Consider the following 17,616-nt stretch of genomic DNA (forward strand, 5'->3'; position numbering starts at 1 on the left):
CCTGACAACTACTAATCTGTTCTCCAATCTCTACAGTTTTTTGATTTTTGAGAATGTTATGTAAATCAGATCATATATAATATTTTAAGATTGCCATTTTTCACTAAATTTTAATAAAATGCCCTTGAAGTCCATTCAGGTTGCTGCGTGTAGTTCAGACTTTATAATCACTCTGTTGTATTCCATTGTATGGATTATCAGTTTGTTCAACCATTCACCGACTGAAGGACATATGTGTTGTTTCTGGCATTTTGCTATTATGAATGAAATTGCAGTGAACATTTGTGTAAAGGCTTTTTATGTGAATACATGTTTTCATTTCTCTGTATTAAATGCCCAATAGTGTGATTGTTGAGTTGTGTAAGTGCACATTTTCCAGAGTGGCTATACTGTTTTATATTCCTACCAGCATTGTATGTATGATAGGCAACAAATTTCGCAACTGAGTCCATGGAAGATGACGGAAGTGGTGTATATCTTTCAAGTACCAGAATAAATGGACTGTTAACCCCAAATTCCATTTCTAGTGAAAATATCCTTTAGGAATGAAGGGGAAATAAAGACATTCTTAGAAAAAGGAAAACTGAGAGAATCTGCCAACTAGGCAGATCTACTCTTAAAGAATGGCAAAAGGAAGTTTTCCAAGGAAAGGATAACAAAAAAAGGCTTGGAATTTAACAATGGAACGGGTAGAATGGAGGTATATATAAGATATTTTCCTTCTTCTGAGTTTGTAAAATTATATTTGATGATTGTGGCAAGAATTATAACATCATATGATGTAACGAGCAATGCATTTATAAGAAATACTTTTTTATTTTTACATTTTTTACATTTTTTAAAATGAACCTCATGAAAATTAAAAATATTTGTGCTACAGAGGACAGCATCAAGAAAATGAAAAGACAACCCACAGAAGAGAAAATATTTGTAAAGCATATTTCTGATAAGGGGCTGATATCCACAATATATAAGAACTTTTACAATTCAAAAATAAAAAGACAACCTAATTTTCAGTGAGTAAAGGATTTGAATAGAAATTTCTCCACAGAAGATATACTAGTGGCCAGTAAAAGAAATTAGAGCCCTTTTACCCTGCTGGTCATAATGTAAAATTGTGTATCCACTTTGGAAAAGAGTTTGGAAGTTCTTTGCACAATGTTAAACAGAGTTATCATGCTGACTCAGCAGCTCATTTCTGAGGTATATACCCAAGAGAAATGAAAAAACTATGTATCCACCATAAAACTTGCCTGTGAATGTTCACAGCAGCATTGTTCATAAAGGTGAAAAAGTGGAAACAACCTAAATGTCTATCAACTTGTGAACAGATGGATAAATAAAATGTGGTCTATTATATAGCAACATAAAATGTATAATTCAGTGGCATTAAGTACATTCACAATACAGTACAATTATCACTTCAGGTACTATCCATTTCCAGAACTTTTTTACCATCTCAAACTGAAAGTCTGCACCCATTAAACAATAACTCCTTCTGTCCCTTTCCTCGCAGCCTCTAGTAACCACCATTCTATTAATACTTTTTCTGAATTTGTCTATTCTAGGTACCTCATATAGTGGAATCCTACAATATTTGTTCTTTTGTTTCTGGCTTATTTCAATTAGCAGAATGTTTTCAAGGTTCATTCATGTTGTAGCATGTGACAGAATTTCATACTTTTTTAAAGGCTGAATAATATTCCATTGAATGTATATACCACATTTTGTTTATATGCATTGGTGGACATTTGGATTGTTTCTGCTATTTGTCAAGTTTGGATAATGTTGTTATGAACATTGGTGTACAAGTTTCTATTCAAGTCTCTACTTTTAATTTTTTGGGGTATATACCTAAAAGTCAAATTGCTGGATCCTATGGTAATTCTATGTTTAACTTTTTAAGGGATTGCCAAACTATATATTATTTTTTTACAGTGGTTGGCCCATTTTACATTCCCACCAGTGATGGATGAGGGTCCCAATTTCTCTACATCTTTGCCAACATTTATTATTTTACATTTTTAAAATAATGGTTATCCTAATGGGTGTGAAGTAGAATCTCATTGTGGTTTTAATTTGCAGTTCTCTAATGACTGGTAGTATTTATTTGATTATTGGCCATTTGGTTATCTTGTTTTAAAAAATTGATGCCTGATATTCATATATATTTATGTGGTACATGTGATATTTTGTTACATGCATGGAATGTATAATGATCAAGCCACGGTATTTAAGATATCCATCACCATGAGCATTTATCAGGATATCCAGTTTACCTAGCACCATTTGTTGAAGAAAACTTCTATTTCCCCATTGGATGGTCTTAACATTCTTATTAAAATCAATTGCTCATATACGAATATAGCAGAGTTTATTTCTGGGCTTTCTATTTTATTACCTAGGTCTCTATCCTTATGCTGGTACTATACGTATTTGATTACTGTGCTTTGTAGTATATTTTGAAATCAGGAAGTATTTGTCTCTAACTTTCTTCTTTTCAAGATTGTTTTAGCTATTTGGGATCCCTTCAGACTACATGTGAATTTTAGACAGAATGCATCTTAATAAGAAGTATTATACATCAGTATTATTGTCTATGTAAATTCCAAGAGAAAACTAGACAGGGATTGGATGTCTTTTAGGGCTTTTTAGTACACATTAAAGATTTCTGTATGGCATTATTTTAGGTTGATATGATAGTGTACTTTTAATTTTTGTTTTCCCTCCCTATAAACTTGCAAGTTAGCATTTTTTTTTTTTACTATTCAGTGAAAACAAAAGTGAATAAAGCTATAAATTTTGTTCCTTAGTAAAACTAGCCACAATTTTTGTGTTCAGTTACCATATGCCACTAGTTTTTTCTCTGTTGGATAGTGCTGCAGTCCCCAGGCCCTGGGCTCTGGACTGCTACTGGTCCATGGCCTGTTAAGAACACGACCTGCACAGCAGGAGGTGAGCGGGTGGGCTAGTGAGTAAAGCTACACCCCATCACCTGTGTCAATGCATAAGCTCCACCTCCTGTCAGATCAGCAGCAGCATTAGATTCTCATAGGAGTGGAACCTTTACTGTAAACTGCACATGCGAGGGATCTAGGTTGCATGCTTGTTATGAGACTCTAATGCCTGATGATCTGAGGTGGTGATGCTAGCCCTGGGGAGTGGCTGCAAATATGATTATCATTAGCAGAATGTTTGACTGTACAATAAATGTAATGTGCTTGAATCATCCTGAAACCATCCCTCTCACTCTGCCGTCATGGAAAAATTGTCTTCCATGAAACCAGTCCCTGGTGCCTAAAAGGTTGGGGACCACTGGAATAGTGCATTCATAGAACATTTTCGTCATTGCCGAAAATTCTGTTTATCAATCCTGCCCTATCCTTGATCTATTAAAGGGTGATGTATTTGGTGCTTTTACCTTTTACCAGATAGTGCAAAGCCTAAAAACACTGCACCTCCATTTATTCCCTTTCTTTTGTAAATAATATTTTAATCTTCTATTTCTACATCTATATTTAAACTTAAGTGTACATTACTTACATTGTTTAATATTATCAATATTTGGCTGGGCACAGTGGCTCATGCTTGTAATCCTAGCCCTCTGGGAGGCTGAGACGGGAGGATCGCTTGAGCTCAGGAGTTTGTGAGCAGCCTGAGCAAGAGTGAGACCCTGTCTCTACCAAAAATAGAAAAATTAGCTGGGTGTTGTGGCATATGCCTATAGTCCCAGCTACTTGAGAGCCTGAGGCAGGAGAATCGCTTGAGCCCAGGAGTTTAAGGTTGGTGAGCTATGATGATGCCACTACACTCTATCTGGGGCGACAGAGTGAGACGATCTCTAAAAAAAAAAAAAGTTATCAATATTCATTTGAATTTTGCTCATATTTGTACTTTATTTTGCTCTTCATTTTTCCTTGCATTACCAGGTTCTCATCTGAGTGTAGTTTTTGTTTGTTAAGGATACCCTTTTCTTCCATTTCTTTTTCTGTAGATCTGCTGTTGGTGAATTCTTTCTGGTTTTTATTTTTGATGTCATTATTTCATCGACATTCTTTTCTTTAAAAATTTTTTTGTTCTTTAAGAATTGTTTTCTATTTTCTTTGTTTTTTTCTCTTTTAACCACAACCAAAGCTTATAACATCAACATTCTTAAAGGATGTTTTCATCTGGCTTAGAATTAACAGCTGCTATAAAAGAGGGGTTCGCTTGATTTGGAGTAGAAGGTGAAAACCCCAGCACAAGACTATTTTCAGTAAAAATAGCAAAGTTGGTAGGTAATGGATGGGGATAGTGTGCAGCACTGGTAGTCTGAGGTTGTGGTTCAGACTGTGCCAATCTGAAGAACAGAAAGGAAAAATATTGGTTAAATGTGAACAGAATCTCAGAGACCTTTGGGACAACAGCATGCATACCAACATAATATATTTGGAATCTCAGAAAGAGATATGAGAAGGGGGCAGAAAAATATTTAAATAAATAAAAGTGTAAATATTTATATTTCTCTTGACTTAATTTCTTTAAAAGTTAAAAGGTTATTTAAGGAAATAATTACAAATTTTTAAATTGATAATTCATATAAGGATGATAGTTCAAAGGAGTGGGTAGTAAATGCAGGTATATTCAAGCAAGGAGCTATATTTTACTGGAATTCAATCAATATTAACCTGAAATAGATAATAAAATAACATGCATATAATCTTTCTAGCTACCAGTAAGAAATTTCTCAAAAACGTTAACCAAGGACATAAAATAGTAACACTAAAAGTATTTTTTTTAACACAAAGAAGAGGATTGGAGGAACAAGAAACATATAACATACATAAAAATGCATAGCAAAATGGCAGACTTAAATCCAACTAATTTCATGATAATATTAATGGTAAATGGAATCAAGTTAAAAGGCAGTGTCAGATCAAACTCATTTTGGATTCAAAGATAATTTGTTTGAAAATAAAAGGATAGCAAAAAATGTATCACGCAAACAATAACTGTAATAGAATTGGAGTGGCTTATATTAATGTTAGACAAAAGACTTAATTCAAGGAATATTACCAGAGTAAAAGAAGGACATGTCATTAATGATAAAAGATCAATATAATAAAATAATTGTTAATATGTGATACAGATGAAGCTATTATTGTGTGTAAAATAATAAAACAATTATTAGTATACAAATACCTAATAACAGAGCCCCTGCAAATATTAGTCAAATTCTGAAAGAACTGAAAAGAGAAATTTTAGCTCATGATTATAGCTCGAGATTTCAATACTCTACTCTGAATAATTGGTAGTAGGGGTTATCACTCTGTGATTTTCCACATGCTCACGAATAAATTTGTATGCCTATTTTTCTATTAAAAACTAATTAGTAGAGCAACTAGACAGAGATGAGAAAAGATTTAGAAGACTCAATTAACACTATTAACCAAATTGATGTAACACTGCACCCAAAACCTATAGAGTACACAAAAAGTATCTGGGATGTTCTTTCTACATGATAGAGCATATGCTTGGCCATAGAACAAATCTCAATAACTTTAAAATTCTTCAAAGTATGTTCTCTAAGCACAATGGAAATCATCAATAGAATTAAATTTGGGGAATCTCATATATTTGGAAATAAAACAGCACACTTGTAAATAACTCATGGGTCAAAGAAAGAAGTATAGGAACATTAGAAAATATTTTGAATGAACATGAAAATAGAACTTATCAAAATTTATACAATGTAGCTATAGTATTGCATGCAGGAAAATCTACAGCTTTAAATGCTTATATTTTGAAAGGGGAATGTTATAAAATTAATAATCTAAGCTTTTCTCTTAAGAGAATGTAAAAAGAGCAAATTATAACCAATGCAAGACAAATGAAGCATATAATAAATACCTGAACAGAAATTGATGAAACAGCAAACATTGAAATATTTGCTGAAATATTTGGAGAAAATCCAAAATTGGTTCTTTGAAAAAAATCAAAATAATTAATATTTGTAGCTAGACTAGAGATTCTAGCCAGGGCAATAAGGCAAGAAAATTAAAGCATAAAGTTTGGAAAAGATGACATTTCAGATATCATGTGTTGTGATGGTTATAAGTATTGTATAGAATCATTGAACTGTAACCTTCAAATGGATGACTTTTATTCTATCTAAATTATATCTCTGTAAAGCTTTCACACATAAAAGTACTATCTCAGTGCTTAAGTATGTTGCTTTTTGGGTACTATTTGTAAATGTGTCATAACTGATAAAATACCTCTAGTTATTTACTCTGTATCTTTCAGGGAAGATATAACATTTGGTTTATATTCTGAGCACCTAGCATAGTGTTTTACACATCGTAGGGCTTTTATGGAAGGAAAAAATTAACACTTGCTAGTGTTGGACTACTTCCTAAGTTACTTAAAATTAAATTTCTCTGTGTTTAGATAGCATGATCCTGTATTGGGGTAATAAATTAAGTAAAACATTTCTTAAAAATTGTTGAACAGTACACTTAAAATGTGAAAACTGTATGGAATGTAAATTATATTTCAATATACCTATAAAAAATCAAGGAGAATAAATAAAAGAAATTCAATTTGAGATACAAAACTACCTTTTCTAATGTACTTTGCTTCTGTGATGTGGTAGTAGTTTCAAAGAGGCTATGTATCTGTCTATAAACTATAAGTTCAAGACTAAAACTTTTGTACTTTAATAAAAAATTTTATTGGGTTATTGCCCTATTAAAAGGCTGTTTGTTTGTGTTTAAGTTAATTTGTTATTTTTTCCTGTTCTCATGTACTGTTTCAATAATGGACAGAAATTTGTGATTTTCCAGCAGAGCCCATAACACACTAAGAACTCAATTTCCTGTCTTTGCAGAAGGCTCTATGTGCTTATATTTTGTGAAGATTTGAAAACACTTGATTTTATGCTTTTGTTTCCTGGGCGTATACTTGAAGAAATAATTGTTTCTGTCCTCTGCTTATAGAGTTTAACTGATATGGGCATTTTATATTTTTTATTCATTCCTAAAGTAGAATTCTAACCTTAATATTGACAGGAACAATCTTTTGGTATAGCGTAAGAATGTTATATGGTCAAGGGTATTGTGATGTACCTGTGTATTATCTTCAATTCAAGCTCAGTTATTGGTGAGAAAATACTAACCTCCATTTGTCTCTATTCCTTCTGTGAAGGTGCTTTTGAGTGAGGATTCTGACAGTGATGGTATCGTGGCCCATTTCCCTGCCCATGAGAAGCCAGTGTGCTGCATGGCATTTAATACAAGTGGTAAGTTGTTACTGTTGTTATTTATGTCATGAGTTTTCCAGCCAATATTTTGGAAATCTGACTTAAATTTTTAGAAGACATAGAATCTGACTTTTCTTCATGCATCAGTGTATATCAGAAAAGTTAGTGATTATTGAATAAATGAGTTCATAATAAAAATTTAGAACCCTCTAAAATCCATCTAAAATTAGTTTCTCTCTCAATAAAGTGGTGATTAAATAGCAGCTGTAGATAATCAGTGCTGTTGAGTTACATTAATTTCTGTTTATAATTATGTCAAGAACTTCAGTATTCCAAACTGGGTATTAACATATATGAACAGTGTTTTCCTTGTAACGTGAATTTTTTGGGTAACTTTAGACATTTTTTGTGAGCTAGTTTATTTTAATTTTCCCTGGGTTTTGATGGTGCTCTTTGTTTTTCTGTGTGTTCTTAAGGCATTTGATAAGGAGAGATGTGATAGCAATTTGGAATGCCCTGTTACTTTTCACTTTTATCTCAAACTTTTTACTATAAAGAGTTCTAAATATAAAAATTAACTCAAAAAGTAGTACAGTAGTTATCCATGTAGCACTACCTAGTTTTGCTGAAACATTTGATTACGTTACATATGTTGCAACATTAGGTGGAAATTTCTTCAGAAATTACCCATGCATTTCCTAAGAATAAGGACCTTCTCCAACATAACCAAATATTATATTGTAGCTCAGAAAAATATTTTATATTGACTATCATCCAACCCATATTTTAAAATTTCCCTATTGTCCCAAAAATATGTTCTGTAACTGCTTCAAAACAAGGTCTAATCTCTGTTCCCTGGATTTCCATTAACTGGAAGTTAGGTCTAGAGGGGTAAATCCATTCAGGCTAAGGGTTTTTTTGTTTGTTTGTTTTCAGACTTCGTAAGTATTGCTGCCTATACTGTTTCATCCTAGTAAGAAACAAATTTTGTCAGGTTGTCCCCCTCTCTGTGATATTATGTTTGATTACATGGGTAGGGTAGAGAGCGTCAGATGTCTACATTTTGGAAATATGTTTTTCTTGTGGAGATTAGTAAGTATTCTGTGGAGTGTTATTTTGACATCATTTCTGAAACAATTTTTAATTAATAATTTTGTTACATTGAAAGCTGTAGAATGATAGGGGTATTTTTCTTAAATCTGTCGTGTTCTCTGTATTTATTGACTGCTATTCTTCTACAGAAAAAGTTTTCTCTCATTAACCAGAAATAGACCACGTTTCTCCTGGTATCCCAAAGACAGGACAAATGCCTAATGCTTTTGTTTTTTTAATGACCTCTTTCATGGTGTAAGGAGTTGTTTAATATTTCCAGTGGTGGGAAATGAGTTGTAGATTGAGTATCCCATATCTGAAATACTTGGAACCAGAAGTGTTTCAGATTTCAGATTTTTTTGGATTTTGGAATATGTGTGTGTGTGTGTGTGTGTGTGTGTGTGTGTGTATATATATATATATATATATATATATATATAGTGAGTTATCTTGAGAATGGGACTGACATGTAAACGTGAAATTTATGTTTCATATATACCTTATACACATAACCTCAAGGTAATTTTATACAATATTTTTAAATAATTTTGTGCATGACATTAAGTTTTGACTGCAGCCTGTCACATGAGGTCAAGTGTGGAATTTCCATTTGTGGCATTAGGTCAACGCTCAAATAATTTTGGAGCATTTTGCTTGTAAGAAATCATAGATAAATTTTGGGGGGGATTTCAGATTTCTGATTTTGGGATGCTCAACCTATATTTTTAAAACATGTTACTTGTAAATGAAATAAAAGTGCTCTTTTGTTTTCAGAGATAGTATAGTCTTCATAAATTTCTAATCTTTTCAGATCTTATCTGTTTGGTTGATGTATCTGAGGAACCTGCCATTTTTATTTTATTCTTTAGAAATGATTATATCACTTAAAATTGATAGGAGAGGCCTATCTTTTTCCCATTTTTTTATCATTTCAAATAAGAGATTATTACTATATAGAGATATAGAGCACTTTGAATAATCTATTTTCTAATGTATTAGTCATTTTTGATGAAGGGAGTAAGATTTTTATAGGCATTGGTGATCAGAATGATTGATTTAATTAATAAAGACAAAGATTTATTGAAATTCTCTGAATGTTGTGGCAATTAAGTTAAATTTGAAGAAACAGTCTGGAATTAAGTCACTTACAGCACTATGCTTGGAATAACCAGTATGACTCATTTTGATATTCCATCTGTTATGTCAAATCTCCTTTGTATTAGTTTATGTTTCATATAACCCTAGAGTGCTTCTGACATTGGCAGCTATATATTTTCCTGTCTATGACTTTGCATTATAAGAATATATTAAATAATTTATACAATGTTGTAGTCATCTCTATCATTGTCCACAATTAGTTTTCTATCAAAAAATGGTTTCATAATTTTGATATACATTTGCCATTTGGTTTGTTTGACTTCTCACATTTGTGTTTATATGATAAAATTTTAAAAAACAATATTTATACCTATTTTTCTGTGTTTCTGGAGGACCAGTTTTGTAACTCTGTGATGTAATTATTTTGTGGCAATGATTTGGTTCAGTGTTTGTTTCCTTTGCTAACATCTCTGTTCCTCCCACATAGGGATCAGATGCCGTTTATCTTTGTATTTCTAGTGCCTAGCATGGTGTCTGAAACAGAGTATTAGGAAACTTATTAAATGAATTATTTTTAACTCATTACCCACTGTAGATATATGGTACTATACTAGTCTCTACAAAAAATAAAAAATTAGCAGGGCATGGTGGTGTGTGTAGTAGCATGCCTCAGCTGCTGGGGGTGGGTGGCGGTGGAGGCTAAAACAGGAGGAGAATGGCTTGAGCCCAGGAGTTAGAGGTTGCAGTGAGCTGCTGTGATGACACCACTGCACTCTAACCTGGGCAACAGAGCAAGACTCTGTCTCTAAAAAATAAAAGAGAGAGAGAGAGAGAGAGTCCCTTCCTTATATGTAAATTCTGTTGGGTGGATACAAATAAGTAAATAGGAACTTAAAACAAGGAAGGAAAAGCTTATGTGGAGTAAGGACCGCATGCTGGGAAATAAATATTAGCCTGGTTTTGAGGTATTGGGTATAGTTCTAAAGGAAATCATTTCTAAGCTGGACCTAAAAGATGATGAGCTAGAAAATAATGATTCATTGCCTGGTATATAAATAAATACTAGTTGAATGACTGAGGCAAGAAAAATATGGCACATTTGAAGTAGATTGTGAAATAGAGTTTATATAGTGGACTCATCAATTTGTTTTGCAACAGATAGGGTTTTTAATGTGTCATCATTTCTGTAACTTTTATAAGTGCTTTATACCTGTTTAAATTTTTGTATTAAGTGGAGGGTTTATATCTCAGCAATCAGTCACACAATTTGTTTGCACAATGTTTTATAGTAGCTGGAATGCAGAGATTTTATGCAGTTGCTTATAATTCATCGCTGTCATTTACTGTTAAGCTTTGAATATTTTAGCTGTTGAATATTGACTGTTATTACATACGAGCAAGGGTACAGAAAATATTCTCAATGATTTGGAAGTCCTTTTTTGTTTTGTTTTTTTTCTTCTTAGCAAGTTCTAGTCAGTAGCTACCCAGCTTATTACAAAAAGTCATTGGATAATTTAGCCATGGTTTTTTATTATTAATCAGCTGCTAACATTAGGTGACATTTTATTTTGCTTTTTTTGTTTCTGGTTCATATTTATTGTTCTAACCCTCTTGGATTGAGATACATACATATGGGACATGTGTTAGTGAGGAACTGGCACTGCCATTTGTAAATGCATGGGCACCTCAGTAGTTGTGGTTTTTCCCTTAAATTATTTGTCATACAGTTTTAAAAAATGTTTTGTGAAATAAAATGATGTATTTTCTATCAATCTTCATTTAAGCCCTCTCCATTAGTAAATAAGACACTTACTAATGTGACTTACAAAATAAGGTAGTTCTTTGTACACTGGCTGAATTATATTTGTTAGGCTTATTTTATTAATTAATTGGTATTTTGTACAAAGGTGTGTAGTTTAAGTGGACCTTACAATTTTTTATTTAAATTGTCTTTTTTGAAATATAACTTACTGATCTTCCAATAACATAATCTAGTGTTTCTTTACCCATATTTGTTTCTAAATTTATTTATACCAAGTTTTAACCCTCTAGGCATTTTCATGGAATATGTAATGTAGCTAATAAAAAAATAGTGGTTGTTAGAATGCCTTTTATAAGTTTAGGGAAGGTCATTTAAAGGAAACAAAGAAAACATACAAAAAAAGTTGATTTTAAAGCTAATCTTTTTCAAACCAGTTTACCTATGTGTGTCACTATTATACTCAAGAAAACAAATAAATTTCTTTTAGCCTTTTTTTAAGGGAGACATCTTTTTAGATGAGAGTATTATAAAAATATTCTGGACAAGAGAATCCAAGAACAAGCCAGAGCTGTAGCCACTTCTTGGGAAATGTTTAAAAATACTTGAATGTGTACATGATGGAATAACACTGCAAAATGAATTAAGGAGAAAATGTAGTTTGGTTGACTGGGTGACATGCAGTTCTGGCTTGTGTGAGACCTATTCAGAAAAGACGCGAAATGATGCCATTAAATAGAGTTGTGAAACTTCTAGTTCAGCAGCTGCATTTAGTTTGTTTTTCAATTTATCATTCCTATTCTTGTTTATTAGCTATGACTCCGAGTCTGGAATTAAAACAAATATTTTAGTGGCAGCATTTATGATTTGTTTAGAAGTGCCAGATTGGTCCCTATGCTTAGATCTGGGCAGATTCAATATGGTTGGTGTAAATTTGTTGCTTTCAATTATTTAGAGACAAAATGAGTAACATTTTTTAGGAAACTTTTTTATAAATCAGTAAACTTTATTTTTTAGAGCAGTTTTAGGTTCACAGTAAAATAGAGGGAAAAGTACAGAGACTTTCGGGTTACCCACTTTCCCCACTCATGTACAATTTCCTTATTGACATCCCACACCACAATTCTACATTTGTTAGAAACAGTGGACGAACATACATCGACACATCGTTATCACCCAACATCCACAGTTTACATTAGGGTTCCCTCGTTTTGTTGTACATTCTATAGGTTTTAACAAATGTATAATGATGTGTATCTACCATTGTAGTATCATACAGAATCATTCACTGCCCTAAATGGTTTTCATCAGATCTGGGACTTTTCAGCCATAATTTCTCTTTTTATTATTGTATTTTATTTTGTTTTAGAGATAGAGTCTTGCTTTGTCAACCAGGCTGGAGTTCAGTGGGATGATAATAGCTCATTGTAACCTTGAATTCCTGGGCTCAGGTTACCCTTCTGCCTCAGTCTGCTGAGTAGTTGAGACTGTAGGTGCATTCCATCATGCCTGGCTAATTTTTAAAAATTTTTGTAGAAATGGTGTCTCACTATAGTGCCCAGGTTGATCTTGAACTCCTGGTTTCAAATGATCCTCCTGCTTTGACCTCCCAACATGGTAGGATTACAGGCCTGAGCTACCACACCTGTTTTATCATACCTACTCCATATGTTTATTTCCACTTTACGATATTAAAATTTTTATAAGAAATACTAAATTTTAATGTACTTCCATCTTCAACAGCATCCTTGTCACCCTTAATACATTGTTGAAAAATGTTTCGCCCTGGCACTATTTTACTGCTTCAACTTTATCTGCCACATTTTCCATTTAATAGCTAGCTGTGCTAGGTCTCTTTCAGCTCATTAAACATGTTACATCATTTGTCCTCTGCCTGGAATCCTCTTTTGCCTGGCTAACTCTTATCACTTGAGCCCTATCTTAAATATCATTCAAGAAGTCTTCGCTGACACTACATAAAATGTCTTGTCCCCTTTCCCCCTCACTTTGAAACTTAATTGGGCAAGTTAATCTGATTGGGCCACTCTCAATGCCTCAGTTTCCTCATCAATAAAATGGGAGCTAATGATTGTATCTAAAATAATTACTAACATGTAGTATAACTTCAATAGACATTTTTTTGCTGTTTTTATTATTGTTAGCCTCCTTCATTCTAGTATTTAAATTATTTACACCCATCAGAATATCCTTTCAATGTGTTGTTAGAAGTAAGCTTTTATTTTGTCTCCAAGTGTTAGCCCAGTAACTTTCATATAGTTGATACAGAGTAAATGTACATTGAATAATTATAATTATTTCCGTTGGCTTTTTCATAATTAGAATCATGGAAAAGCTATAGCAGGGCAAAGATAAAACATTTATTCAGTATAATTATTTGTTGAAAAAACCAACTTATTTCTAAATTGTGGTTTGAATAGATTGTCTCTCTACTGTGGGAGTGACCCATGATGGCAAATTATATTAAATTGAGATATATATCACAGATAATTATGGTTGGAATATGTAGTAGAAAATAATTAAAAATATTCTGTGGAAATTAAATTTTTGTGTAACAAGAACAATAGATTGGTATGTATTATTAATATTATCTTATTGCCTTGGACAATAAAAAAGATAAGTATTTTTTATTTATCAAATTGACAATTAGACACATAAGGAAGAAATCCTCAACTCTCTACAGTATGCCTGACATTTCTAAAACAGACTTACTGTCTTTAATGCAGTAAATAATTGATCTGCTTTCCAAAGGCGTTAATTCTGCCAGCTGAGCAGCTGAGAACTGTGAAGTGCAACACATCTACATTTTAAATAATTACCTCTCCTTGGCAGGGAAATTGCTTTTCCATCCATTAATAAGAGGAAAATGAATGTTGAGTCTCTAGTAAAAGAGATTAAACATGTATCCCTTTGGATACTTGACTGCATCTTTAACAGACTTGAAATTCTTCTGGTTACTTAAATGCTGTATATTAGAAGGTGATTGTGGTCTTGGGTTAATTGTTAAAAAAGTTTAAATTAGTTTGGTTTTTTTTTTTTTTGCATAAAAGTTGTTCCCATTGATTCCAGTAAGTGGTCAGAAAAATACCTTCTCTTGATTTTCTAAACATCTATAATGCCTCACAGATTTACAGAATAGTATAGTTTGAGATTTTTCAGCTGACAGCTTCTACTTTATCACTACCAGACACCTATACTACATCACTAACAATGAAAAGACAGCCTGAAGACTCTATTTCCTTTTTTGTCATCAGAAGAAGGCATTTCCATAATAATTTTGTATTTTTTCTTGTTTCATCATATTATAAAGTGTTGTCTTTCACTCATGTAATAGACTGCTCCTTAAAAAATTAGTTCACTTTGCTCTCTGTTCATTGTGGCATTACAGTTGTATAAGAGTTAAAGGGAACTTTGCAGGGGTGACGTACCATAGGGTACAGTGCCTAGGAACCATGATATTTTAGGATCCTACCATAATCTTTTAATTTATTTTAATATATATATTTAAGTTAATAGAATGAAGGTCATAAAATATAAAGCAGGCATAAAATACGAATTTAAATGTTTTTTCATGGAGGAGGAGGCCCATGAAGACAAAAATGCCTAGATCCCATTAGAGTCCTGATGTAGCCCTGAGTTCCATCAGTAGGTAAGGAAGTCTGCCCCTTCTCCAACAGCACTGCTGCTGCAGCTCTCCCAGTTAATTGAGCAAAGGTTCTCAGTTAATAGTAAATGAACTAATGGAAGATGTGAGTGCATATGTTGGAATAATATGTAAAAGTAAAGACATATACCTGTGACAGTTTAGCTGTCTACAACAGATATAATAGAGATACAACATAAACACATGTACTTTTGAAAAAGGTAAAGAATAATAAATGTACCTGAGTACATACATGCAAAGTAGCTAATGTTTATTTCAACTTTTATTGGTACAACCTTACTGGTTGTTAAACACTGAAGTACTTGAATACTTCTTGTCCCTTCCCCTTGCCTCTTTCCTGGAATGCCCTCATTGTGGGGCTTGTTTCATTATTCTCATTCAGATTGATATATTTTGCCATATATAAAATATTTTGAATATTCTGAAAATAGTCGAAATATTTTTCAAGGATACATACATTTCAGAGAAATTTATTACATACAATAAGGTAGGTACCTTTGGTGGGGAGCAGTGAGGGATAGGAGAGTGTACAGGAATGGAATATCAAAGGGAAAATGTGAAAACACTAAGGGAAGATTGTTATATGAACTGTTTAACATAGACGAAATGAAAGTATAATTAGTTCTTACATATTATCTGAAGTCAAAAAAGGATAATATCTAGAATGCTAAGAAGGGAAGGCAAATCCTATCAATTAGTATTCAGAATTAATAAATGTAATATTAACAAAATTTTTAAAGTACCAACATTATAAAATAATACTAATTATTCTAATTCTAACTAAAATAATACTAATTATTCTAATTCTAACTAATAATAAATAATTAGTGAGAAATAATTAAAAGTGAATTGATTTTGTGATTTTCCCTTTGTTTCTTTGATTGTAAGAAGTCATTAAATAAATAAATATATAATTTGTGCACAGAATGCCTGCCTACCCAGTGATCTTTTTTCTATATTAGACTTTGTCATTATATATACTCTTTCTGAAACATAGTGACAGAGTCATGTTTTGATAGTGCTCAGGTAGGTAATCAAACTTAATTTCCAGAATTACCTGGGAATTTGATAATGTCTGCTACATTTGCTCATATGCTGAAATTGTGTTAACTGACACACAATGTGCAATAGAGTACTTGATAGGTATTTTTGAAAGTTTATCTTTCATTCCAATTATTATCAATTACATAGTTTCTGAACTCCTCTGCTAGAACCCTGATTCATGTTTGTTATATTTTCATGTAGGTACTATGGAATACATAATTCATAGTGCTTTGAGCACCCATTTGGCCAAGCTGAGAGTCATTGACCTCTTTTTTGACCCTACATCATGTTTTTGTATCTTTTATGTATCCCTCTCTGACTGCTGTGTTTTAAGTTATTTTTTTGTTTTCCTATAGGGATCGGGTGGCTACTAAAGTGTTTTAACTAACTGGTCTATTTAACACCTTGTCTTTTTCCTTTGTCCACTCACTCTATGTAAAACCAGCAAGTTTATCTTGTCCCTCACCTTTATTTTTCATCTATCTTCATTTTTATTGAACTGTAGCTTATATAATGTCAACCATATAAATTTTAAGTATATAGCTTGGTGAATTTTTATATATATATACACATATCGCTATAAGCAACATCCAGAAAGTTTAAAAAATCTGTTTCACACATCTGTGAAATGCATCAAATGGCATTCCTTTAGAAATTCCTAAATTTCCAAATTTACCTTTTGAATTATATTTTGTAGTCCTAACATATTAAGAATATGCTTGATACAGATTGGTTTCCATCATCTCTCCTTCTTTTATTTCTGATTCCTGTCTTATGCTTTTCATAATATTTCATTTTATTGTTCCTTCTCTCTGCCATATTCCTGTTAACCTCCATTCAAGGTGTACTTGATTATGACCTTTTTGCAATTATTGTTCATGACTTTAATTTAGCTTAGTTGTGTGTGTGTATCTGTTTCTCTGTATGTAATTTTTCCTTGAGGTCAGTTATCGTATATAATACTACTATGTCACTACCTATAGATCTTGGGTTCCTAACATTGTGTTGGCACATAATAATAGATAATACAAGCTAACACGCTTTTATTTTTAGACTTTTATTTATATTTTCTTTTATTGACCAGTATGTGCATAATTTCAGAATTCTTTTTTTTTTAAATTTCAGCTTATTATGGGGGTACAAAAGCTCAGGTTATATATATTGCCTGTGTCCCGTCCATCCCCCTGAGTCAGAGCCTCAAGTGTGTCCATTCCCCAGACAGTGCGCCTGGCACTCACCATGTAGTCATATTTCTCACTGTCATTGGGTTTCGGTTATCACATCTGTTAATTGAAATCAAGCATATTACTTCTAAGGCCCTTCTGAGATATAAAATTATGAAATTGTACCATTTACCATTTTCCTGAGTGAAGTCCAATTAATCTTCCCAAACCATCCTTATCTTCTTAATTCTCTTACTTTATGTAATTTAACATTTTTATTATCCCAGTGACCTTCCATAGTATTAATAAGAAAAACAATTCAATTACGAGAGCAAAACATATTTTCATGAAAATGTTTTGTCACTAGCCTTGATGTGCTAGTACTGTTTTTATGTGTTATTATTGTTCACTAATGGTTAACTTTACTAAAGTGAATGTTTAAACCGAAAGTAATCGCCTCTTTAGCTTATTCTAAATTTATATGGAACTTGAAAAGACCCGAGATAGCTAAATCAGTCTTGAAAAAGATGAGTAAATT

At 32.4% G+C, this 17,616-nt stretch overlaps 1 protein-coding gene across 14 annotated transcripts in view; it reads left to right on the plus strand.

Annotated features, from left to right (window-relative positions):
• The window catches only part of BCAS3 (BCAS3 microtubule associated cell migration factor), a 553,048-nt gene that overhangs the window by 153,704 nt on the left and 381,728 nt on the right, over positions 1-17,616 (plus strand). For all 14 annotated transcript variants that reach the window (XR_006728831.1, XR_006728832.1, XR_006728830.1 and 11 more), the window contains exon 13: positions 7,186-7,279. Coding sequence is in view for 11 of the 14 variants with exons in the window: in XM_045525584.1 (XP_045381540.1) it covers positions 7,186-7,279 (94 nt within the window). In the remaining 3 variants the exon portion in view is untranslated. The remainder of the gene's footprint in view (positions 1-7,185; positions 7,280-17,616) is intronic.

Source organism: Lemur catta, chromosome 15, assembly GCF_020740605.2.
Source record: "Lemur catta isolate mLemCat1 chromosome 15, mLemCat1.pri, whole genome shotgun sequence".
In the NCBI taxonomy this organism is placed as follows: Eukaryota; Metazoa; Chordata; class Mammalia; order Primates; family Lemuridae; genus Lemur; species Lemur catta.